The 27,352-nt window shown below is 37.8% G+C and overlaps 1 protein-coding gene across 3 annotated transcripts in view; it reads left to right on the forward strand.

Moving 5' to 3' along the window:
• The window catches only part of rffl (ring finger and FYVE-like domain containing E3 ubiquitin protein ligase), a 28,253-nt gene extending 1,138 nt beyond the window's left edge, over window positions 1-27,115 (forward strand). Inside the window, exons 3-8 of one of the 3 annotated variants that reach the window (XM_056262584.1) lie at window positions 11,678-11,857; window positions 21,111-21,494; window positions 23,215-23,280; window positions 26,091-26,301; window positions 26,513-26,536; window positions 26,830-27,115. In XM_056262584.1, the coding sequence (XP_056118559.1) occupies window positions 11,690-11,857; window positions 21,111-21,494; window positions 23,215-23,280; window positions 26,091-26,301; window positions 26,513-26,536; window positions 26,830-27,011 (1,035 nt within the window). In that variant the 5' untranslated portion in view covers window positions 11,678-11,689 and the 3' untranslated portion in view covers window positions 27,012-27,115. The remainder of the gene's footprint in view (window positions 1-11,677; window positions 11,858-21,110; window positions 21,495-23,214; window positions 23,281-26,090; window positions 26,302-26,512; window positions 26,537-26,829) is intronic. The other 2 variants (XM_056262585.1, XM_056262586.1) reach the window with 2 other exon arrangements.
• Window positions 27,116-27,352: the final 237 nt, after the last annotated feature.

A 27,352-nucleotide genomic window follows, 5' to 3' on the forward strand; every position in this document is an offset into this window, starting at 1 on the left:
GTTTATGAATTAATAATTTATGATATTTAAAAATATATATACTTTTTGAAAACAGTTGTGCTAAGATGTTTTGTGTACACTTACATGAGCTCAAGGTGTAAGAGATAGTGACGCACCGAACATGTTTTTTCATAGGCGATTCCTTTTGTCGTCTTCTTAATTTTACAAGCAAATTGGCCGAATACCAGTTGCCATTTTTTCCTTTAGGCAAAAGTTTATGTGCGCTACAGGCCAAACTGACCTAAATATATTTAACCATTTGAAATTAGAGGCGAACACTGAATTTAATCATGATCCAAACAAAGATGCTACACACATGTAGCATGAGCAGTTTATTATCTTTCTTTTTAGAATTAGATTGTATGATTTAAAGGGACATGAAACCCTAAAACACACTTTTGAGGTGTGAACAGATGCAGTATGTAGGCTACAGCCTGCACATCACTGACAACACTACGCATAATTTGATCAACAGGTAGAAATTGGTTATTTTTGCTTTTTTTTTCAGAGCAATTTCGTTATTCTGGTTTGAAAAGCAAAGTTGAAGCAATGTCACGGAATGCGAGTGATTGACTGCCGGTGTTATGAGATTTGAGTTTTTTGAGATTTTGGTTTCAGTGGGCGGAGCTTAACTTAATATTCATGAGTTTACCAGAGGTGTGTGTAATATTCATGAGTTTACCAGACGTCTGTGTGTGTGTGTGTGTGGAACTGAGAATTTTAGTTCAGGTTCCTCCTTGTATCTCAGCAAGTTTAATGGATTATGAGTTTTTTTTATTTATTTTTTTAAGTAAATCGTTTCAGTGTCGTATAAACTTTCATTGTTTATCGTTTCATAACCGTTTATAATGTTTTTTTATTAATTTGCATGTTTTGTGCATTCGCCTCTGACTGAATGATTGCAGGCATTCACTTTGTTTATAAGATAAATCACAGCAAACTTCAATTTGTATAGATTGTACATACCTTTATACCTTTTTATACCGCTTTAAAATTAGTGTGTTTTACTACAGTGTTTCCCTTAGGATTTGTTTTCCGGGGGGTGGTAGACCCCCGCAACTACTAGTGTCGCGGAGCGGGCGTGTTACGGATACGTGGTGTTGTCATAGCCTTCAGAAGCTGAGGAATAAAGCTCTCTGCCAGACCCGTTTTACACCATAACAATAAAAAAGCTTGTCTAATTGATTGAAATCATGAACCTTGTACAATTATTAAAGTTATACGGCATTTAAAAAAAAAAAAAAAAGATGATTTTTTTTTTTTTTTTCACACACAAATTCGGTGTTGTTTATTCTGGTAATCAAATGAAGACCTAAAACATTAATTTAATTTCTTTTAATCATATGAAATTAAACAAACTTTGCCAAACAACGTGCTGTACAATGTGCTTTACTGTTAAAATTAAAACATGGAATATTTTTTATTATTCCTTAAAAAATAAAGTTTTGATGATAATTTATTTGTAACAGTGTTAGTATTATTACTACATTGAGACGTATCTAAATTCTACTGAACAACAGCAATATATTGCTGTCAAGTTAAACCGAACTTTTATTTTGATGGGTTGACGTGAAGACCTTTGAGTTTCTGTGTGTTTGACATGGCGATAGTTTTTCTCAAATTAAGCGCTTAAATGCTCACGAAGTGACTCTCAGAGCAGATCTAGAGTCTGGAGATGAAGTTCATGCATTTGTGCCACATATAGGCAAAAAACAGCGCGAACGTCACACGTGCTTCAGTGTGTGTGTGTGTGTATCTGTGTGTGTGAAACTGCGCGTCGGCTGCACCATTCATTCACAGAACATGCAGGATTCTTATTTAAATAACCTGGTCTTTTTAAGGTTTAATATTCACACACACTAGTTTATATCGCGATTTGATTTCAAGTGTACTGAACTGTTTTTAATTATTCATCAAACAATTTACAAATTCCACGAAATCCCGCGTTATACAGTCAATTCAGTTGGCATCCACAGAGGCTGGCTTTGCTTGAGTTGTTTCTCTGGATTTTGTTGCTTTTAAGAAATAAAAAAACAATGGTAGGGGATACACCGTACTAATTGTTATCATTTGTTGAATGCAATAACTGAAATAAACCTGCATAAATGTATCTGTGGACTAACAAGTTTTTTTAGTATAATAGGCCTAACCTGGTGTGATTGTTCTTAAAGGGTCAGGGGTGGTTGATTATGATCTCACTTTTCTAACTTTAGTTAGTGTGTAATGTTGCTGTTTGAGCATTTACAACATCTACAAAGTTCAAAGAAAAGGAAGATATTTGCTTTTAAAGAAATCATTTTTTAAGGACTACAACAAACCCCTGGTAGGGACTAGACGACATTCCTCCTGGGTAGGGATGGCTCGATACCACAATTTTGGCTTCGGTACGATACCAGAACCTAATACCTCGGTATCGATACTAAATCGATACCACAGGTTAAAAAAAAAACAGTCTCAAAATTTAAGTGACACTTAAAAAAACACTGCTTGAAATTCTCCACTACCAAATGTGCAAAGAAAATGTATCAAATTGTAAAAAAAAAAAAAAAAAAAAAATTCAGTCAGGGAACATCCAGTAGGTTAAATTTTGATTTTGAAAAAAAAAAAAAAAAACACTGAAATTATACAATTAAAATTGGTTAATATCTATAATAATAGATTCACATATAATAATAATAATAATAGAATAATGAAATGACATGTAAACCATTAGCTGTCATGCATCAACAGAGATTTATCAACATTTATTGCATTTATTCATCTTGGTTTGGTTACTGTTTGGGTTCATATTAGTTTAATGCATTGCATAAAGTAATGTTAACATGCTAAAAACATGTATTAGTAGGCCTACATTTAATTTTCTAGGTCGTTTTAATTACTGATTGATATAGATTAATAAATGCTATATTACTGTTAGGTCAGGTTACCTAATGAATGTTGACAAATGTAGCTTAATTGTAATATTATTACTATCTCCCTCTCTCGGCTTATTGCTCTAGGGGTCACCACAGCTGCACTAATATGCCATTCATTTTACTATCACTAATACTAAAATTAATATTATTCACATTTTTATTCTTTATTCATTCAAATTCAATTAATATAGGCCTATGTTTGTTTGAAAGTGCAAAAATGATGAGACTAAACTTAATTGGTTCTAGCGTGTCATGCAAGCAGATTTGAGCCTTCGTGTTTACCGTATCATATATAATTGATAAGCTCTTATGTATGTGCGCTGTTCAATGTTCAATAAAAGTCTAAATTAAATCATTTGAATGATGGACTAACCTGTCGATCTCTGAACTCTTTGAACAAGTCAAGATGAGCAACTGACAAGTCAAGTGCTATAGGCAGATTTGATGTGTTGCCTCCCCGTTTGCAGAGTGGTGCATTGAGATCTGTTTCTTTACTTTTCTCATTACTTTTGTTGGCAAAGTAATGCCTTATTTCACTCATACTGCTCTCTCTATTTATTAATTTCGGGCGTGTAGAAATTCGAATGAGCTTCGTTTGATCCATCGTGTTCCTCTGTTGTCACCGTTTGTCGGTTTCGCGTGACCCGCGTCAGTTTAAGTAGCGCCCTGCCGCCTAGCGGTGAACTTCGAAACAGCAGCGCATAAAATACCGAATTGAACAAAATTATGATATTGTACCGTTTGAAATATAATATATAACGGTATTTTTGCAGTACCGGTATACCGCGCATCCCTACTCCTGGGTTAGGCGCATCACTAACCCTAAAATGTACATAAATCCCGCCCCCAGGAACACAGTCCATGTTGAGAAGAGGAAAGCCCCGTTCACATCGCCAGCAACTTTGTCGCTATATGTCGCTAGTCTCTGTACCGTGAGTCGCTTGTGGGTGTTCCCAGTGCTGTCGCTCTAATGTTACTGGTAGACTGCACGTCTGGCCATATACAAAATACCATCACAAGTGATGTATACAACTAGGCTATATCATTTTAATTTGACTAGGAATTAGGCTCTAAAGAATTAAAGGTAAGAGTATGCTGTTGGGAGAGTGTTTTTATATTACCACAGTGTTCAGTGGATTAAATAATTTACTAGATTAACGATAGATCAATCAACAAATTAAACTCACTCATACTGTCATAAATCTCTAAAACGTCATTCGCATTTGACAAATAATCAATTTCCGTGTACCTAATAGTCAACATAATGGCGGGGAAACTGTAAAATGTCAGCAGTGCTAAACTTGCATCATACAATTACAACACTAAAACTATAAATGTATGAATTAAACTCACTGAGACTGTCGACAGTTTCTTTTCCATGCAGCATTTTATTATATCCATGTATGTTGTTACAGTCAAATCATTTAAAACTGTGAAATCGCCCTCGAACTCTTCTGTCTTGCCTGCACTCGAGACGGTGATGTCAGCTCCACTGAAAGTCTTCTTTCCTATTGGTTGTCGCTCGTGAAAATCGCTTCTCATTTGCATAAAAATGAAGTTTCGGACCTTTTCTCACGTCGCTTGACACGCCCACATTCTGTCGCCAACGGTCACTGGCAGTGTGAACGGGGCTGAAGCGTTGTTGTATTAGAAGAACACATGTATTTGTGAGTCTGCTCAAGCGGTCTTTTCACATACAATACATATGTAACACAAATGCAATAGCATGTCACTCTAGGCATCTTACAACAGTTCCCACACGAGCGATTTATAGATTATCATGACAGAATATGCTAATTTAGGATAGTTAACTCCACATCAGCAACATAAATTCATCAACTAACCATTCAGGAACGTCCTGTTGCTTCTACATGTTGTCGTCGTCTTCTTGAGTCTCTCAATCATTGTCCGACTCCGGTTTAAATATAAAAGGCAGAACAGTTTCTGACATGTTAGTGTTTGTCTGCATGAGGGAATTGGCTTTATGCACAGCTGCACTACTTCCTGAACTTCAGCCAGCCCTTTGTTTCCTGTCTGTCATTATTGGACAAACTGATTAATCCAGGTGTGCCTGGCCTCAGTAACAATAATCAAGCACAGCTGGATTAATCAGTTTGTCCAATAATGACAGACAGGAAACAAAGGGCTGGCTGAAGTTCAGGAAGTAGTGAAGCTGTGCATAAAGCCTATTGGAGCTGCTAACACACACAAGCTCTTGAAGCTCCGCCCTCTGTGCTGGGAGCGGCAGCTCATTTGCATTTAAAGGGACACACACGAAACAATGCGTTTTTTACCCTTTTTAACATGTTGTAAAAAATTATCTGTGTGGTATTTTGAGCTAAAACTCAACATACAGACTCTGGGGACAACAGAGGCTTATTTTACATCTTGTAAAAAGGGGTATTATACCATCCCTTTAAATTCTTGTTAATTTTGGACAAGCCAAATAACTTAAGACCGCACACGAGCATGAATGTGTTGCTTTAATACATTACAAGTACAATTTTGATTATATAAAATTGTATGGACAATAGTGTAAAAATGTAATTTGATACAACTAGGCTACTGTAAAAGAGAAAAATGCTTCTCGTTCTTTTTTTATTTCATAGAATAAGCAACCAATTTGATGTTCACAAAAAAATATATATTTTCAAATATGCATACTGGCAAAATAATGTTACAAATATATATTTTTTAAATGTTTCAATACGGTTCAAAAGCTTGGTACTAGTAAGGTTCTTTATGGTCACCAAGACTGCATTTATCTGATTAAAAAATTACTTATTTGCTGCTCAAGAAACATTTCTGATTATTATCACAGTTGACAATGGTCAATGATGTGTCACCAAATGAAGTGTGGAAATCACTTTTTAACTTTTTTTTTAATCTTTATTTAATAGCAAATTCAAAAGAACAGCATTTATTTGAAATGGAAATCATTTTTAACATTATAAATGTCTTTACTGTCATTTTTTGATCAATTTAATGCGTCCTTCCTTTCGTATAAAAGTATACATTTCTTAAATCATAGTGATTCCAAACGTTTGTCATGCAAATCTTAAGTGATGAAAATGCCATTTTAAAATAGATCCAACAAAGTTTAAATGTTTAATTTTTCAAGACTTCAAGTCAAAAGTGCCTCTAATTGAAGCCCAGTTTATAACATAAATGTTTATGAAACTTTGACTTGTAAAAAAAGTTGAATGAGTGTTTGTGCAGCAAAATGGATCATGCATTTGCATCAATGATCATCATTGCGTATCATCCGCCACACGGTCAAAGAAAGCACACATGACAGAGAGAAACATCAGGTTGCAAAATGTTTATTAGGCCACGCACTGATATGGTTGTGGACTTTATTTCAGTCATTGCCAGGGACAACACCGTTTTAAAGTGTCATAAGGCAAGGTAACATAACATAGCAATGGATAAATTAAATGATAGTTGGTTCATGTATTTAAGAATATTCTATATCTGCTCTTCTATTGGAAATCAGTGTAGATGTAATCATTCAGGTGTTCTGGCATGTTTGGTCTCAAAGTAAAAGTGGAACCTTGTGTTAATTTGAATTTGTAAATTTTATATTTGTTTGTAAAATATTTAAATATTTTTATTGGAAATAGGCCTATGAAAAATCATTGGAATTTCAGCAAAAAAAAAAATTCAGCTTTTTTTTACAACAACTGCAGACCGTTCACAACCAGAGAACAAGGAGAATCTTGCATATTGTATGTTACAAAAATATCATGTCCACAAATACATTTCAGTTGTTACGGGGCAGTGACGTATTCAACAAATGATAACAAAAGACACCGTTTTAAAGCATTGCAAGGTACAAAGGAAAAGGACAACAAAATGAAATCTATGTAGTTGAAGTTTGCTGTGCTTTATCCTAACATGAAGTGAATGTCTGCATTCAGGGACGACTGCACAAAACCACTGCGAACTAGCAAAAACATTATGAACTTTACGAAACGATAAACGATTGTAGTTTAAGTTCACAGAGAAACTTTTTATTGACCTTTTATGAAAAAAAATCTATTAAACCTGCTGAGAAACAAGGAGCGTGAACTAAAATTCTCAGTTCCACACGCATGTCCAGGAAACTCATGAATATTCATGTAAGCTCCGCCCACTGAAACCGAAAACCTCGTTACGCTGGCACGATTCGGTCAGCCTGTTCTCTAGGGCAGCGGTTCTCAACGGGGTTGACCATGGGACCCACATCTCCCCATGGCCAATTAAGCCGCGACCCAATTTTTTTAGGGATAAATTATATGGTCTAAACATAAATTTGCTTTTTCAAAAAAATTTTTAACTGGTTTACTGAACAAATTGTGTCACTCCTTAAATGAATCCAATTATAATTACGTTAAAGGATAAAAAAATGATCTCTGCTAATGCTGTAAACTATAGGGAGCCCTTACTTGCACATTACTATAACATTAATTTGTAGGCTAATCAAATAACAAATTGTATGCAAACATGTAAATTGCACTAATAATCAAAAAAGAAAGGGGTGTTGCGGCTGAACACCAGACTATCGCTCAGAGGTGTTAACAACCAGGCCAAAAAAGGGGGATCTCATGACACTTTAAGGTAAAGTCAGACCATTCTGTTTTTGCTTTAGTGAAATTATGCTGCATAAGACACACCTGCACAAAACAAAAACAACAGACGGACTGAATGACAATGCAAATTCACCCTCCGACAGTAGGTGGCGCTTATGGGACAGCAGCAATATAGCATTTCCTTGGTTGCCGCTGCACAGAAAGCATGGCGTTCATAAACTACTTTATAAGGCATTACACAGAGGTGAGAGCAAAAGAAAATGCCATCAACTTTTCTGAAGACAGTCAGTCCCCTTCAGATATAGATTATTATAAACCCCCACCCTAAATTCAAAACGTATATTTTTCTTCCAGTATTTCTAGTGTTGCGAACAACGAGCTGAAGTATCTGCTGGCACGTCTTTGTTCTCCTCTTTTCGCCCGTCTTCAGCGTGTCCCGTCTCTGGCCTTTCTTAACGTCCTGTTTACAGACTTTGTAATATTTCCACACAAATAACATTTTGGGAATTGATTGCAAGGCAGTTTGTGCACAAGTCCGGAATAGAGACTTTCTCAGTCTGTGCTTTTGTTTTTACGCAGCACTGCTAGTAAGTCCTGGGTTATGTACACAGGTTGGTTGCTTTACTTATGGGGCGGGTCTCAGATGCTGAACTTGCAGTGACTAATAAACCCTTGGTCAAATAAAGAGCTAAACCCAGATTCAACATTCAAACACGTTATATTCAAGCATTCTATTTAAAGGCAAACAAGAAATGATGCATTAACACAATTCCCAACGGACACTCCAGCTCTGGAAGTGTGCAACATCTACACCGGTTTGTGTATAGACCTGCACCAATACTTTTAGCTTTAAAACTGTTCAAAATATTCCTATCCTTCCCATACTTCAAATTCTTTCTCTGTGGTGGTCAAACCTAATGGGTCATTTATAATTCCACTCTGCCCTTAACCATGTGACCCGTCACCGGTAACTCCAGGCATTACAAGCATCCTCCTGCTGTTGAGGGGTGTGTGTGTGTGTGTGTGTGTTGTCTAGCCACAGTGCAGCTATTGTTGGTCTGTTACTAGGGAGCGTTTGGGTGTACTGACACTACAGGCCTGAGGGGTTAAAGGGGGGCTGGGGTGTTTTATGACAGCCCAGCAGTAACAATGCCCAGTCAGCTGGTCAGTGGGGACTGTGAGAGCATTTGTTGTTTTGAACTTTGCACATGCTGCCATGTTTGCTGACACCAGTAATGTGAATTGCTTGTTTGGTTTTGGGGATTTTTGTCTTTTTCAACATGGATGCAAGTTTTGGTTTCCTGTTTAAAAGTGGAAGGAATCCATAAGGTTTCTAAACTCATAGTATGTGTTTTAGAATTAAGTTTTTATTGTATGCGTGTAATGTATGGCGTAAATTGGTAAGGGCCAATGCCAAACTTTAAAAACATTTGTTTATTTTTTTTATCTAGTATATCAGGGCTGGGTTGAAAATATACTCATTTTTTTAATCAAGCTTCATTGAAATGGTATAAATTCTTAAATCAAGAATCAATCTTTTAGTCTGTTTTTGATGAAACCATTAATATGGAATATAGACTAAATTAAACGGAAAGCAAAAATAAAATGGAATTTGGATTTGGTATTTTTTGTTAAACTGTTAATACATTTCTGTTAAATTGAACAAGTTTCATGATTTAAATTAATTACACATGTTTTTTGATTAATACAATTTAATTTAACTTCAATTTTAAGACGGAATGAACTCACATTAAACTAGGCATCTTGTAAAGTGTGCTTATCCTTAAGGTTAGCTGCATTAAACAGTTTAGCTTTCTTGTTTGTTTCCCTCTCACATTAATGTTACAGCCTCTGCTATAACATTATCTGTTCATAAAATTGGTATCGAAAAAAGTATCGTTTAGGAACCGAACCGGTATCGAAGTCATTGTATCGATATTGCAAATGTTTGCACGATCCTATGGCGGTGTCTGTGTATAATCGCACAGGTTTCACCACTGTAGGCCGTGAATAAAGCACAACAGGGGAGTCCGGACGGTCCTGCTGGGTGACTTGACTTCCTCGTTATTTGACATCTCAGTTTGCTTTCTTTTGATGTCACTTCATGATTCTTGACATTTGTGACTTTCGCAGTGTGACGTTGTTTGCAGCGGATCCGTCTATCCGTGGATATATTAGGGGTCCGCTGATAGATGCCTGCTTTCAAACGCTTCCGTGTGTATCTGCTTTTTTAAATTTATTTATTTATTTTTATTGTTTGTTTGTTTTTATCTGTCCTGTCTTGCGTGGCTTTTTTGGACATGAGTCTGGCAAATAAACTGAATTGAATTGAATTGTGTAAGTGCTCGGTGAAGACATGTTTTTGAAGTGTTGATCATTGTAGCCGATCAGCACAATGGCCAACCAGGTGTTTAAGAATCCGTTCAACAGCGCTCAAAATGCTGGAGGGAAATGCAGGTTTCGTGATATTTTTTTAAAATTTAAGTACTGACTTTGTGCCGAAGTCTGTACTTTTGACAACACTGTAGCCAATACCGGTATATTGTCACTCTCAAATATCAGTTATCGCTAGGGCTGGGTAAAAAATATCGATTTCTCGATTTGAATCGATTCGCATTTTTTACGAACCGATATCGATTCTTATATCCCAAGAATCGATTAGGCTAGTCATCCTGTTTTCAGTTGATGAATGAATGGACCATTATAGCGCGCATCCCATCCAATAAATCGCAATAATCTTTGTGCTTTGTTACTATTGATATGAAACAAAGTCTCAGATTTCGAATTGCGTCCATTTTCTTACGAAATTCAAAAACATAAATAGCGTTTTGGCGCTGTGGCGTGAGATCGCTCTGGCGCCGCTCAAGAGAAGCACATGACCTTAATAATACCAGTTACAGCGCGAAATCAACATGAATGAGCATCTGAAAGTGTGTTATAGAGTACAACTTATCGAAATCCGTATCATCGTGTTTCAACCGTGGAGAAACGTCAGTAAAAGCTTGTAAACGATGTCATGTAACGCCACATTCACATCCAGTGACCATTAACTCGTTAGTCAGATAGAAAAATTACTCTAGAGAGGAGCATTTTGCTAAATATATGCAGCATATTCGTATTCATTATAATTTTTAATGTTTTTCAGTATTAAATGCATGTTTGTAATAATCAATATTGAATCGAAATCGAATTGCAAGCTTGTGAATCGAAATTAATACCCAGCCCTAGTTATCGCCATTATCGGTATATCGTGACACCCCAAATTTGAGTCTTGAGATCTTGTTTTTGAGACCAATTTTTTTATGAACTCTTTATTTTGGTAAAAATATGACCTTTATACATCCATCTGAGGCATGTGTAAAGAATACCAGTTCAAAAAAAGTTGCAAAATGTCAACTAATTTCAATAATCAAGAAATGTATAGTTTTGATGAAAGATTACAAAGCCAAACTTTTTTTTACATTTTTTTTTTTTTTGAAGAAAATCATTTAATCCTTGAACCAGGAAAAGAAACCGTGTCAATTTTGTTGTAATGTTGACAATAACTACTTTGTAGTATCAATTCTGGTCATACAGGTTTTTAATTTTAATACTTTTTGCATGTGGATTTTAGTCAAGACTATCTCATACCAGCATATCTTACTGAAGTAAAAATACTGAGGTTATCATGGTAATACGGTACGCCTTGGACAATGGTTATGCGAAGGAGTTACTCAATTCCTTTTCTTTCTTTTGTAAAGTATTTTGAGTGATTAAGCTAATCAGTTGATTCAATGGGCCCAAGTGGTGAGAGACATAACCATGGTAGTGATACTGGATCAGACAGCCTTTATTTGGCTTTGAGTGAGATAGGGAGTGAGAGAGAGATACAGTGTCAACCTAGTAGGAGTATTGCACAGCTCCTGTGGTTTAGACTGCACACAGGCTTTGAATAAATGATGGAAGTCCTACTTCTTCAGCTAAATGACTCCAGCCGAGCGCTTATCAGCCACCCTGACTGACGCTGGAAGAACTTTTCCATGCCGCTAATTCACTGCCAAGGGTATTGATTCAAGAAGACCAATCTACTTTTTTGAAAAAGTGCATCCGTTGTCTTCTAGGACTAAGGTGGTTTGATTCTATTTGAAGACTGAGCAGATTTAATTTATGGTGCGATTAGGTGTAACTTAAGCATCTCTCTTTCTCTTGCAGTAGGTGTGGAGTATGTGGGCCAGCTGCTGCGGCTGGCTTGGTCTGGATGAATCCACTGTGGAGAACACCGGAAGTAGCACACAACATCAGACCTTCACAAACTCAGGCTTCAGCAGTTACCCATCTCCAGAAAACACGTGCAAGGCCTGTGGAGGTCGCTTTGACAGCCTCGCCAGGAAGGTAATCATATGACATGACTAGTTTTCACACAACTGACTTACAAATCCACCTTGTAATGTTTAGCTTTAGCAGTGTTATACAATTATTTGGTGAAGCACTGTTGTACTGTAGTTCTTGTACAGGTAATGTTCATTATTTGTAAGTGCGTTTATTGGTGCCTTTTGGAATCCTGTTGATGCTTTGCATTTAACGTCATCCTCATGTCACTGACAGATAAGGGAAAGGCTCAAGCTACAGTTTATAGCCACCATACAAGTTGAGTTAGTGACTGGAGTCATTGTGTGGAGCGTCCTCCTCCAGCGTGACTACTCTGCTCGCCTCACGAGGGGAGTTGTCCTTTGTAAACTGTGGCTCCAATGACAGTACAATGGCGCATATCGATGTCATGGCCATTGTACCAGTTCCTTACAGCAGTGCTGCTATTGTCACTTCACGTTCATGGGATTCCTGCAGATGTACCTTACAAAAGAGTAATTACAGGGAGTAACATTGGGATCAGGTTTCCAGTGTTTTTTTTTTTTTTTTAATTGGATTGAAAGTTTTTGATGTTTGAAAGCAAGCAGTTCATAGACTTACTAGTGGGTAAGACATCTACAAAGTACATCCAGTATTGTTCTCTGAATAGAGCTCAATAGTGACCACTAGGGTTGTGTCAATAGATGATGGTATCATGTAACGATGATAGTCTATGTGACATCACCAAATAACCACACTTCACACATAAGCATACTATCATTAATGTCTGCTCCACTGGAGAAATATTAAGCCAGTAAATTAAGATTTTATGTTGAGGTAGATTAATCTCTCGTCGTCTCTGAGAGAATGTGCTAAGTTTTTGCTTTCACTTTTAGGGAGTAATTGTCTGTGGTTTGAGACTCCTTCACCGGCATAACTCTCGTGGAAAGTTTGCAGATTGCATGTGTAATTAGGGCTGGGCGATATGGCCAAAAAAAATTATCACGATAATTTTTTTATATCAGTCGATATCGATAATTATCACGATAAATGTCAAATCTTTCTTTATTTCTTTCAAGTTTAAAGGCAGATTTTTGCTCTTAAGTGAAAGTTGTAGAAACCAGAGCGTTAATTGTGGTTTTAAACTACTCTTTATTGTCAGAACATATCATGATTAACACTTGCCAAACAGGTGGACCTTTCACAAATCTGAGGTAAAACATCATTTGTCATTTTTCCTTAACAAAATAAATATCTGAATAGAAAAATATATTTCTTAGTTTCTGCATGTGCTAATGGAGGATATGAAACAGGTTTGTGTTGCCTGACTTTGATGGCACGTATCTTCAGCACAGTTTGCAGTGCAGGCTGCAATATTGATATTACATGTTTTGTCTCGATACGCATATTTGACAGTGAGTTGACAGTAAATCTGCATCCTAACTCAAGCTAATACTACTATGTTAAATGTATGTTCATTAACAAAAACAGTAACATCTGTTAAAAAAAATGTAACTACCACATTTTTATTTGGTAAAATGTAATATTCTGAGTTTTATTCAAATGAACCTATGGTCATCCAGTATCATGCATTTAGATCATGATAACCACAGATAAAGCCAGGCATAGCCTATAGCACCTCACTATCATGGCAAAATGTAACTTTATGGTTTCTATGGTATTTGTATGAAAAAAGTAGCCTAAATACATTATTAAATACTGTAATTATATTCCATTAGTCTTTTAAAACATTGTCTACATTAATAATATAATACAATTCATGTATATCCCACATTTAATGGTGCAGTTAATATTATAACCTTACAGTAAATCCATGCTAAATGGATTCCGTATCAACTCATATTCTGACTGTATCACAGTGTTTCTCCTGTTCGTCAGCGCTGTTTCATCTGCCTTTAAACTGGTTTAAATCACTGATACATTTGTGTTCTTCCAGCGCTTCTCACTGGATGTCGTGACCGAGGCCGATCAGAGTAAACGCGTCTGCTCCATAGGATCTGCTCTAGTGAGCTCGCGCTGCCGTTGTGCCAGCTGGACTTTGAGCCGAGCGGATAAACGGTCCGTGAGGCGCGCGCGGTTCAAATGAGTTTCGTTCCGCTTTTGGCACATACACATTATCGAACATTTATCGAACTCTTGATATCGTTTTATCGAGAAAAATTATATCGCGATAATTATCGTTATCGTTTCATCGCCCAGCCCTATGTGTAATATTCACGGGCTGGCCTTTTGGGTCAAATAGTTATGCGACGTGACATTTCTCTTCATCACCAACTCCATTTTTGCTCGCAAAATGATAGAAAAGATAATCATCCTCCACGATTATAAAACAAATTTAATTAAATAAATGAGTAAATGATCAAATGAGTAAACTATTGTACACCCCCGCCCGGCGCGGCTGACGATAGCACAATATGACTCTGGAGAATATCGCCCAACACTAGTATTTTCACTAGAAGCTTAATCTTTGATACATATTTCAAAAGATGTTTCTAAGCCTTGAATCAAACCAACTATAGCACCATGATTCATAAATTTTAAAAATATATATTTTAAGACAAATAAAGTATTTGAAAATCAGTAAATGAATGAAGTACTGAAGACACAATTATGATACATTTTAAACGTCACGGTACCAAGTACCGGTGGTAACAAGTACCCGGTCAAACCCGGTTCTGGATGCGCATGAATGCACGAGGGGCGTGAAGTTGCGTCCTCTTCATGAAAGCGCTGAGACATGGCGACCGGCGGCGCTGCTGATGTGATGTCTGTGTATATTAAACTGCAAAAAGACTATTTAAATATTAACCCTGCATGTTCTGCTTGTCTCTGTGTTTCATTTAACGTTACCTCACACACACACACACACACACACTGAAGCACGAGTGACGCTCGCGCTGTTTTCAGTCTCTGCTTCCTCACGATATGATGACATGATTCATGATTCAATTCATCTCCAGAGCCACTCTGAGAGTCACTTCATGAGCATTTTACCGTTTCATTTGAGAAAAATTATCATTATATCATACACGCACAGAAACTCAAAGGTCTTCACGGCAACCCGTCAAAATTAAAGTTCGGTTTAACTTAAAGAAATTGACAGAAATAATTATATTAGGCTACTGTACAATAGATTTAACTACGTCTCCATTAATTAAAAGTACTACTACTAATAGGCTAATAATAATGTGTGCATAGGTTACTTATTTTTCACTTGATTTCTCAATATCATCAATATTTTTGTTTAAAGTGTGTATGTCAGGTTAAATTTGTAATTATGATTAACACAAAATAGGGGAAATACACGTTTGACAAGTTGTTGTATTGTTTTGTATGTTTTTCGATACCTAAAGGCAGAATATAAGATGAAAAAGTTTGTTGTTTTCAGTACTCACTTAAAACTGCTCCTCCGCCCAAACGGATCGCTTGACGTCATAAGAGGGAGACGTCTCCCCAGGTCCCTGAGAAAGTGAGTTTGTGAGCTGTGTTGATAATTGTACGAGTGATAGAGCGAGAGAATTAGTGATTAGGACATTGATTTATTTAGTTAGCTATTTAAGTTAGGTAGTTAGTTAGGTATATGCAGGTGTATCTTCACGATGGTGAATTACTGCGTTTGTGCTGGGTGCAAAAACACAGTTAAAACCGGTCACAGAGTCCACTTTTTCCCAAAAAGCAGGTCTGTGTTCTGTGCCTGGGTCAACTTTGTTCGGACCAAACGCGCTGACTTCAGTGCCGCCTCGGGATCCAAGACTTCGGTCATTTGCAGCGCACATTTCTTCCAGTTTTTATGTTTCCACTGTACGATCGCGCCCGCGCCCCTCTCTCTCTCACACACACACTCTCTCACACACACACACACACACACACACACACACACACACACACACACACACACACACACACACACACACACACACACACACACACACATATTACAGCATTGCAATCTTGACATTGCAGCCTGTTCATTATAGACATTGTAGATCGAATAACATCTATAGCCACGGAGCTTCAGAGCTAAGGCGGAGCTACAGATTAGGTGTCCCTAAATAACCCGCGTATCTAACAGAAGTTCCGCATTAATTAATTTGCGCGCAAGTTTTATTTATTTTTATACCGTGTATTCTCCGTGTATAGTCATGCACCGAACCGTAACGCCCATAGCGCTTCGGTTCAATTCGAATACATGTACCGTTCCACCTCTTAGTTATGCCTATAGCCTACTTACCAAGACACCTGACCAACTCTCCACTGGTTCTCTTCACACCAGATATTTATGTTTCTTCGATAGGAATTATTTAAATTTCTGTTTGGCTCCTCATCTGTCTCACGCATGGGAGGCTCAAAAGTGTATGGCTGTGGGCCATCGTAGGTTTGAGGGGGATTTTGGATCTGCTCAGACTCAAAACTCTCCATACTTGAATAGAACTTTTTTGGCACGTCTCCCTCTTCTGACGTCACAGCTCAGCTGTGTTTTAAAAATATGATCTTGACAGAAATGGCTATAAAGCTTACTGTAGGGCAATTACAGTAATAATTACATTTTCACTCAGACATCTAATCTAACCCTTATTTAATATATCAACAAAAAAATTGTAACCTGACATACACACTTTAACAGCATGTAGCCTTCAATGCTTTCATAAATTTACCATAAATAAATAATAAAGTCATTGAATTGAATTTAAATTTTTTTTTCAAATTGTTAAATAAATTGGAAAAATAGTTAAAACTGATTTTGCTGTGTACATCGAAATTGGTACCGAGAACCGTAAAATTTGAATGGTATCGGTACCGACTACTGAAATTTTGGTACTGTGACATCCCTAGTTGGCAAAAGTTGGAAATTACATTGGTTACTGTTTACACAGTAATGGAGAATTCTCTATTTATAGGACTTCATTTTACGTTTGTGGGTAGTGGTATGCTTCACCAGTAATTTGGTGCTTAAAAACAGTTTCTTATAAATTAAGCTGAAATTCCATTGATGTGTTGCTTCTGCAGAAGCATGTACCAGCGTCAGACATCCTGCAAACGTTTAGCCATGACACACTAAACCGACATCAAAGAACCAGTGGCTTTCATCGCGTCACCTGTTCAAGCTGCAGACGGGGGTCCAACTAGTGCTAGGGGTGGGAGCAAACTGGAAAAACTAGGTCACCTTGTGTCACGGCCTTAAAGTCTGTGTGAACCGGAAGTTGAGGCCGCCTTCAGTATCCACCATGTTTAGCAATGCTATTTTTATTTTTTTTCAATGCGTGGGTGTTAAAGGAGCACTTCACCCATTTCAACATTAATCTTTATTGAAAGTGGGTCATATATGTAGTCGAAATGTAAAAGACATTTTTATTTTGGTGCCCTCTTGACCGAGAAAAGATAGAAAATAACTTTAGGGTGTATTTGCATGTAAGACAACAACTCCCACAATGCACCACATTGCACAGCTCCGCAAGCCACTCCCACTAATCCAGAACAGCAGCGCAAACATCAGAGAAATCACTCTTTCGTCTACAAGGCTAACGTTAGCTGCCACCAGAGTTAGAGATTAATTTCACACAAAATTTCTAGTTAGTTGGCTGTGGCGAGCAGGACGAGGGCGAGTGACGTGAGAGGACGGCGCGAGGCCGGTGGCGTGAGAGATAATGAACGACACCTGTGAGACCCACCGGTCTCTCGCATCTCTCACCGAGGAGAGGACGCATAAAAGGAGGAGCGACGACAGGGCAGATCGAGAGAGGAACAGGCCTGATTTTATGTTGTGTTTTGTTTCTGTTGCATGTGGCTGCTGGCTTATACTTTTTTTCTTTTTTTTTTTTTTACACATTTTAACACATTACAACAATGAACTAAACATTCCCTGACAACCACAGTGGCCCTAATAAAATGAAAAGAAAATTCAAAAAATACAAAGTACATAAAACACTATATGGTAAAAAAAAAAAAAAAAAAAAATGAATGGAATGAAAAAGAATGGTATTAATTTAGTTTCTCCCCAATCAGTTCACACTCAATGCCTCAATGTATATATTAATAGGTGTCCATCTTTGTATGAAAGTGTCCAGTTTCAGTTGGAGTAGGGCAGTCATATGTTCCATTCTATAAATAGATACAAGTTTTTCTCTCCATTGACTTATTTTTGGTGGGTGTGGCTTCATCCAATTAATTGTAATGGTTTTTCGTGCACATAGTAGGAGGACATGTAGAATATATTTCTGATTTTGACTACAAAAGTCTTGGGGTATTCCTTCAAGCAAAAAATACAAGGGAGTAAAAGGCAGATCTACATGCATAATTTTCATAATCTCATCCTTAACCTCTTGCCAAAATGTAACTACTTTTGGACATTCCCAAAATATGTGTGTGTGGCTTCCTACTTTCCCGCACTCCCTCCAACATTTCTCTGCTTCTGGATTATCCACAAATTTTGATATCACCTGTGGTGTTCTAAAAAACCTGATTTTTGTTTTCCAGTCAAACTCTTTCCAGTTATAACTGTTGATGCCCTTATGACATCCTGTGCAAATGTTTACCCAAGTCTCATCCTCTATATGATCATTCATTTCAAACTCCCACTTTGTCTTTATATGGAACGTATTATCTGTTGAATCAAGCAGTAATCTGCTGTATATGTGCTACATATGTTTATGTAGTGGGTGTTGTTTCTTTATAGCAATGAAATAAAGAAACTTTATAGTTCTTTATAGTTCTTATAGTTCTTATAGTTCTTTATAGTTTCTTTATAGTAATGTTCCACATTAGTTGGGGCTTTCTTAATTATTTCCCTTTCCTTATGATTTGTAATATAGTTTCTTATTTGTAGGTATCTGAAAAAATCATTTGATGATAACGTAAACTTTTCTTTAAGATCAGAGAAAGAGCGCAATGTATTTCCGTCAAAAAGCTGATCAATCATGGTAAGACCCTTCTCAGTCCATCTTTTAAAAATAGCATCCCACCGGGAGGGTAGAAACTCGGGGTTATCTGCTATGGACATAGCCCTCGATAAGGTTGCCACTCCTTTCATTTTTTTCTGAACTATTGTCCACACTTTCAACGTTTGCTTAACCCATATATTTGTTATTTTCATCTTCTTCTGAGATTGAGGTGTCATAAAAGCTAGTATTGATAAAGGGGTATTTGGTACAGAGCTCTGTTCTATGTTAACCCATCCTGTTTCAACATCATTATTAATCCATGCCACTATCGATGCTAGCTGAGCAGCCCAGTAATAATATCTTAAATTAGGGAGACGCAGCCCTCCTCTGTCTTTTCCTAAAGTCAATGTTTTTAATTTTATTCTGGGTCGTTTATTCTGCCATATGAACTTTGATATGAGTTTTTCTAGCATGTTAAATGTAGTTGCAGGAATCCATACTGGGAGGGATTGAAATAAAAAAAGCAATCTAGGCAAGATATTCATTCTTATTGTCTCAATCCTACCAAACAACGAAAGTGGCAACACTTCCCATCTTAATAGATCCTTTTTAATGGTATTAATTAGCTTATTATAATTTGCCTGATACAACTGCGAGAGTCTAGGTGTAATGGTAACTCCTAAATATTTGAAAATTTATACTTTCCCATTGAAAATGGGCAATACATTTCTATCTGGATCATTTAGATCTGTCGTGGGCCCCGTGTCTCATCTGGTTGCCCGTTGACGGCAACATTGCTCAAAAAGTTGTCCTGTGTATCATCACCTTTATGGTCCAAAACCAACTTTAGCTCATTTAAACCATTCAAAAAGACAAGGACCGATCATATAAGAAATCACAGACGATAGATTAGTTTTGACGTCTAATTAATTACACTGTAAAGTTTTAATACAAAGAAAATCCAACAAGCAAAAATTAATACAAATTCACACACATAAGATAAAAAAAACAAATGATTAACAAAAATAATAGTAAGCAGGGCAGCTAAAGAAAACAAAGCCCTGACTACACCTAATCACCTGAGATCTTGCCTATAGCTCCCGTGGAGAATAAAAACAGGTGAGCTGCTTACCTCGCTGATCTAACTAAATAACAAAACGTGAACTACGAAAAACCTATCCACTAGGCCTACCTGTTACTGAAAAAGACTAAACAAAACAGAAGTTGAAATCAACATATAGTCAAAACCTGTATCGCTCCAGCAAGTAGAAGAGAGCCGCCATCAGCCTCCTCGCAGTTTAAATAGTAGAAATCCCTGATGACGTCACTCCACTGTCAAGGATCAGGGAAATCCCTTCTCACTCCTCCTACTTACTAAAATGAATAAATCCCACACAGGGAACAATTCCTCTACCTGCACACCCACGTTACAGTGGGACATTCAATTCATTATTGGCCATGAGTAAATAACTAGTAGAAAAACACAGTGCAGTAAATGGTAAAACAATTTGCGATCCAAACCAGTTTGTTTATGATAATGAATTAAAATAGTATGATGACGAATACCATTGTTTTGTACAGGACCCTGCCGGTCCTTAAAAAGTATTCAATCCAGTTTAATCATATTTAAGGCAATTAAAAAGTCTTATTGGTAGAAGAAAAAAAAAGTCTTAATTAAATTTGGGGACAGAACAACAGGAATCGCGATATGCTTAGTGTGATTTATTAAACTACAAAAGGTGACGACTTAATGAAATTGAAATCAATCTAAATATAATAATCTCGACTCATCCCCTTTCCTGAAGTGAAATAAAGGCTGAAATTTGAGTATAACAATGTTCAGGGACGGCAGCGAACATTCAACATAATTTGAATGACCAAAATAAACAACAAAACGAAAGTAAAGTGGCAGTCCCTCATGTAAATGTCCCAGGCCTGGTCCTCTCTCATCCTTCACTGTCGTCACTGTCTCCTTTTGCGTTTATTTTACAGTAATGTGTATCGTAGGCAGGAAAGTAGGAGGAGGGAAATAAGATCGGGACATGAGCCAACAGCTCTTGCACGTCCTGAGTGTGTACATTGAGCCACAGCTCTGACTGAATGGCATTGTGACTTCCAGAAGTTATGTTAGTCATGTGTTTATATTCCCTGAAGAAACTTGCCAGACTGCTTTGGCATTATCCGGTACAGCTCTGTGTTTATCAGATGTAATAACGCAAACAGTACATCTGCTTAGAATCAGTCAATCGAGTGTAGCTTTTGACCCAGTTCTTACACCCTTTAATGCCTGTGCCAACTGCGCAATTCTTAATGGTGTGACACACTCCTTAAATAAGATGTGAGATTGTGTTCCAGTCTTAACCTGGCTTTAAAATGCACACTCCCATTGTTCATTGCAGCACATGTGCATGGACTGCAAGAAAAGCTTCTGCAGCCAGTGCTCCGCTCAGCTGGACGTCCAGCCGTGGCTGTGCCACACCTGCCAGCGTTTCCGCGGGATCTTGTACGAGCGAGCTGAGCTGATGAGGCTGAAGGTGAAGGACCTGAGGGAATATCTTCACCTGCACGGGGTCCCCACACAGATGTGCCGAGAGAAGGAGGAGCTGGTCGAGCTGGTCCTCGGCCAACAGACACCTCCGTCTGACACACACATTCCTCCCCCAATAACCACACGCCTGGACCCGCAGGAAGACCCTTACACTCCATTCAACACCGCAAGCCTGTCGCAGGACAACAGCACAACAGAACTGGGACCTCAGGCTCAAACTACAGAAGATGCACAGGTATGAAAAGGAAAAACGGTCCTGCAAAAAGTTTTGAAAGAAGTCTTTTATGCTCACCAGGGCTGCATTTATTTGATCAAAATCTGTAAAAAGTCAAATTGTGAAATAACTTTTCTATTTGAATATCTTTTAAAATGAAATGTATTCCTGTGTTGTCAAAGCTGAATTTTCAGCATCATTACTTCAGTGTCACATGATCCTTCAGAAATCTGATTTGGTGCTCAATTATTAATAATGGTTCTTCTTATTATTATTATCAATATTCAAGTTTTTGCTGCTTAATATTTTTGTGGAAACTGTGATGCAGTTTTCAGGATTCTTCGATGAATAGAAAGTTCAAAAGAACAGCATTTATTTGAAATCGAAAACTTTTGAAGCATTATAAATGTCTTTACTGTCACTACTGATCAATTTGATGTCTCTTTGCTGAATAGAAGTGTTATTTTCTTTAATGTTTTTTAATGGTAGTGTATCACAGTTTCTACATAAGTATTAAGCAGCTAAACGGTGTTCAACATTAATAATAATAAAAGTTTCTTGACCAGAATGATTTCTGAAGGATCACGTGACACTGAAGACTCGAATTCAGCTTTGACATCACAGGAATAAATCTTTTTTTTTAAATAATTCAAATGAAAGTCATATTAAATTGTAATAATATTTTACAATATCCCGGTTTGGTAACACTTTACTTGAAGGGGTGTGCATAAGACTGACATGACACCTTCATAACCATGACATGACATATGTCATGAATATGAAGTAGGGTTTATTCATGTTTATGACAACTGTCATTAAGTGTCTTTCGCTCAATAATGACATTTTGAATGCAAATATGACATTGTTTAAGATGTCTTTGTTATGACATCTTGACATAAACCATAACATCATAACCTGTCAGTGTCTTTGTCATGACAACTTGACATTAAGTTAAACTGTCATGTGGTTGGTATTGACATTGGCTGTTATGAGGCCATTATAACTGTGTCATGAATATTTTTCGTGACCTCAACTACAGTGGTACAAATTGAATTTGTCATTAAACAGTTATAATGGCTTCATGACAGCCAATGTCAAAACCAACCACCTGACAGTTTAATGTAATGTTAACTAATAAAGCCAAGTGGTTTCTTAAGTTTGATAGTTAATCTGCTAGGTCATGTTTATGACAGGTTGTGTTGTCTTAGTAATGTCAAGTTGTCATGACAAAGACACTGACAGGTTATGATGTATTTGTTTGTCAAGGTGTCATAACAAAGACATCTCAAACAATGTCATATTTGCATTAAAAATGTCATAACTGAGCAAATGACACTTAATGACAATTGTCATAAACATGCATACAACTTCTTTCATATTCATAACATGTGTCATGCCATGGTTATGAAGGTGTCATGTTAGTCTTATGCACACCCCTTCAAGTAAAGTGTTACCGTCAAGGTGCAAAAGGTTTGCTTGTATTTGTCTCTACACATTAAACTAGGTTAGGAGAAATTATTTTAAAACTGAAAGAAAAAAAACCTTTCATGTGCTTCGATAAAATGAATGCATCGCACAGTCCCTTGCATGTGCTTCTCTTCTCGGTTTGTTTCACACGGCACTGTAAACCACAGCTTTAGAATGAAGTGACTCAGTCTCTTAAGCACACTAGGGAGTGTGTGAAACATAAGTTAGAGAGCACAGCTGTGTTAAACTGTTGGCTGCGACCTTTGACCCTTAGAGCTTGGCTGAGGCGACAGCTGAAAGTGAAATGGACGATGAGCTGCAGGTGGAGCAGGAGATGCAGGTACATCCTGAAACTCCTCACCTCTCCTCTTCTTCTTTCTGCTGCGCCGTCCGGGGCGTTAGATGCGGCAGAGCAAAGAGCAGTGGCCCGTCGCCCTTTACAATGCCTGGGAGTCTTTCTGTCAGTCTTTTGCAATGAGGAGATTTGGCCTTGTGATGATTTATGCCGTCCTCTGTAGAGTCCGTTTAAAGAATGTCTTCCATGTGTGCGTGGGAAAAGACTTGGCTTCAGGCTGGGATAAATCACTGCTTCTTTAAAAGTCTGTTTTCAAGTCCTACTCTTTGTCACGCCAATCCATCTTAAAGGGATAGTTCATGAATGAATGAAGATACTGTCATTTACTGTCGACCAGATCGATCGATTCAGTTGAAAGATCTTACTCAAAAGAACAATCAATCTGATATTAAGAAACCACACACGGCAGCACACCCGTGAGCACTGTCGCTCCTTTCACATGTGAAAGGGGTGTTTCTTAAATGTGCAGTAGCCAAACATGGACACTCTAAAGCCCAGAGAGAACGTGGAAAATGGACATGAAAAATAAGACCTAAATGAAACTAATATTAATGTTAAACTAAAAGCCTACTAAAAGACCTACTAATAAAAAAACAACATTAAATAATGTTAAATAAAATCAGTTGAATGCAGCATGTGCCGTCAATGTTAATGTGTGTGATATAAAGATCTGTTTATGGTCAAAAGATTTAATTTCAAGTTTAATTTGTACATTATTGGGCACCCATGCTGAAGTTTGTTACTTGGGGTGCTTTCTCACTTGGTTCGTTCACATCATCCAGACAAATATGAATCTCTTACTAGGGGTGTAACAAAAAAGATGGTTTGATACGAACGTTAGTTCAAGTCGCAGAACAAAACATAAAATTGGTTATTTTTTAGCTTTTATTATACAGTGGTTTACGGAGCAAACTATTAGGCTATGTGTCCACCAAAGCGTTTTCCCCCGGAGGCTAGTGTATTTGTCCAATTGTTTTCAATGGGAGCGCTACGTTATTAACCCGGGAGCAGCGTGACTTGAGTGCTGCGTTTTACCTAAAGTTCAGCATTCTTCGTTGTCACTTTTTACCCAGCTGTCCAATCACAGTGAAGGAGGTGTGGGCCAAATACCGACCAACCGCCACCTCCTGCTGAGACAACGAATAATCATTAAAAATAAGCAGATACTTTAGATTCGTATTGACATTTAAAGGGTTAGTTCACCCCAAAAATGTAAATTCTGTCAGTAATTACTCGCCCTCATGTTGTTCCAACCCCGTAAGACCTTCGTTCATCTTCGGAACACAAATTAAGATATTTTTGATGAAATCTGAGAGCTGGATCACTCCTCCATAGGCTTCTAAAGGGATCGAAACTGGCCGGCCCAAAAGTTATGAAAGACATCGTTAAAATAGTCCGAGTGACTACAGTGGCTCAATCTTAAGTTTATCAAGCGACGAGGATACTTTTTGTGCGCAAAAAATAAACAAAAATAACGACTTAATTCAACTATTCATTTCCTTCTCTCTGGGCCTCGAGATAGTTCACTAGTGTAACAGCGCAGCGCTTCTGTGTTGTACGTCACACGCATCACACACACATGACCAGCGTCGGCCAATAGTGAGCCTACGTGTGACGTTACACTACGTGAACTCACTCAAGCATAATTGAGATGCATGTTTGAGTGTAACTGTATCAAAAAGTTGGACAGGGACTTGGTTGGACAGGGTCCATCAGTTGTTGATTGGATTTTGAGATGTGGGTGTTTCACTCAAAAACATTGATTTACAAAATTAGATAAAGTGAATTTTCATTTGATGCCAACTTAATTTTTTTTGGATGATGGGTGATAAAATCCGGTAAATGTACATTTAAAGGGGGGTCCACTTGGGGGTGGGCGTTTTCACCATCCGTTGTAATTGTTGTGCCCCTTTTTCTTTTTACATATAGGGCTAGATTTACTAAACAGGGCAAATTAGTGTGAGAGCGCAAACTGAGCGCCGATGGGAAAGTTCAGCGTCTACTTCCATAATGAGCTACACACTCCACCAGGAGCAGCGTTAACGTCTGCTTTAAGACATACGCCTTTTCAGTGTTATTTTTGCACTGTGTCTTTAGTATATCCTGACAGTAGTTTTTTTGACTCCAAAAGAGTGTTTGCACTGTTACACAAGCTGTTAGTAAATCTGGCCCATAGTCTCTTTATACATATAGTCTCTCTGTTGGTCAAACATGGATGGCCATCTGCCCTTCAAGTGCTATATTGAGTAAGTGCAGTGTTTACCATGTGGTGGAAGGCCAACATTAACACACAGTACCACTCCTTAGCTTAATAAAAAGGCTGAAGTTTAGAAGTTATCTACACAGGACCTTTAAACTGTAGATGTTAATGAACCACTCAGCATGTTATCTCTACCCTAGCATTAGCATATAGTGTTTGCATAATAGCAGGATGTGGAGTTAATCAAACTTGCAGTAATCCTTGTGTGTGTGTTTGTAATCTCCCCTTGCATCTATCTTAGCATGGCGCATGTTCTGTTTGTGTCGTGTTTATGTTGGCCAAGCTTTTTCTGGCGAACGTAATCTAGACCACAGCTCTAGATTGTGTTGTTGTTGTGGCTTTAGGTGGCGAAACGCTTAACATGTTTCTAAATCGGTAAAGAGAAAGTAAAATGTTTTCTGACACACTTTAATTTTCTAGAATTTGCCCTTGGTTCTCTTTCTCTAAAGTTGTCTTTGACTCTGTGGAATGATGTTCAGCCGAAGAAAACCCGTTGTTTGCGTACTCTCGCTCACTCTGTCTCTCGTTCTGTCAGTCTTCAGACTCTGAAGAAGTGTTGGCTCCTGGGCGACGGGCGTCCCTCTCAGACCTCGGATCAGCGGATGATATTGAGGCGTTGAGTGTCCGGCAGTTGAAGGAGATTCTGGCCAGGAACTTTGTCGACTACAAGGGGTGCTGTGAGAAATGGGAACTGATGGAGAGAGTCACGCGTCTCTACCACGACCAGAAGGACCTGCAGAACATGGGTAAAGAGGCTGATGTGATTGGACGAACCATAGGATGAGGGCTCCGAATTATTAAAAAAAATGTTGTGCTATTTTTCAATCTAACATGTAGTTGGGTAATGATAAGTGGTGTTTTAGTTTGCATCCTGACCTCATTTTCTAAAGTAAACGTAAAGTTGAATGCATCTTTTCTGTTGGTTACATTAACGTGGGCTGTATTTTATTTTTACAGTGTCTACCGCCATAGAAGGCACAGGTGGGTGTATTTCTTATGACTTCAAAAGTTAGGAATAGTTTGTGTTAGTATTTTAAATGTTCATTTAACTTTTCAAGAGTATTATGCCCGTTTTATTGTGAAACTATGAATTCAGTCAACAGTTCACATAAGCTTGCAGGTGGATTACACAAATATGCATATGACGGTTTAAATCAGTGAATTTTATTATAAGTTTAAGAAAAGGAAAAATCGTATTAATCGAGTTTAAAATGCACGTGCCAAATTCCAAAAAAAAAAAAAAAAATTGTTTCCTTTTTTTTTTTTACACACAGACTCTGGATCTGGGACGGCGGTGGAGGAGACCCTGTGTAAGATCTGTATGGACTCGCCCATCGACTGCGTCCTGCTGGAGTGCGGGCACATGGTCACATGCACAAAGTGCGGCAAACGCATGAGCGAATGTCCCATCTGCCGACAGTATGTGGTGCGGGCAGTGCACGTGTTCAGATCCTGAGTGACATTTCCCTTTACACGGTCCTTCCCTCGAACAACAGATGCTGAATACAACCGTCAGGTGGCCTTTAATTCTTGAACATGTGTCTTCTTGCGGCACTTTAAACGATAGCGAATTAAGATCGCGCGAATCTCCAAGCAATAACTGTACTGGGTTCAGTTTCTTGTTCTTAAAAGTGTGCCTTCTGGATGTTTTGAATAGAAAACTATATTTTTTTGATCATGTGATCCTGTCACATGTGCAGATGACTCCAAATCAGTGCTGCATAAATGGCCATTTCTGCCTCCGCCCCTATTAATAAACACTGAGAGGATCATGTGGATGCACACATGCTGCGTTGC

Source organism: Rhinichthys klamathensis, unplaced genomic scaffold (assembly GCF_029890125.1).
Source record: "Rhinichthys klamathensis goyatoka isolate OS25496 unplaced genomic scaffold, OSU_Roscu_1.1 h1tg000194l_1, whole genome shotgun sequence".
NCBI lineage: Eukaryota > Metazoa > Chordata > Actinopteri > Cypriniformes > Leuciscidae > Rhinichthys > Rhinichthys klamathensis.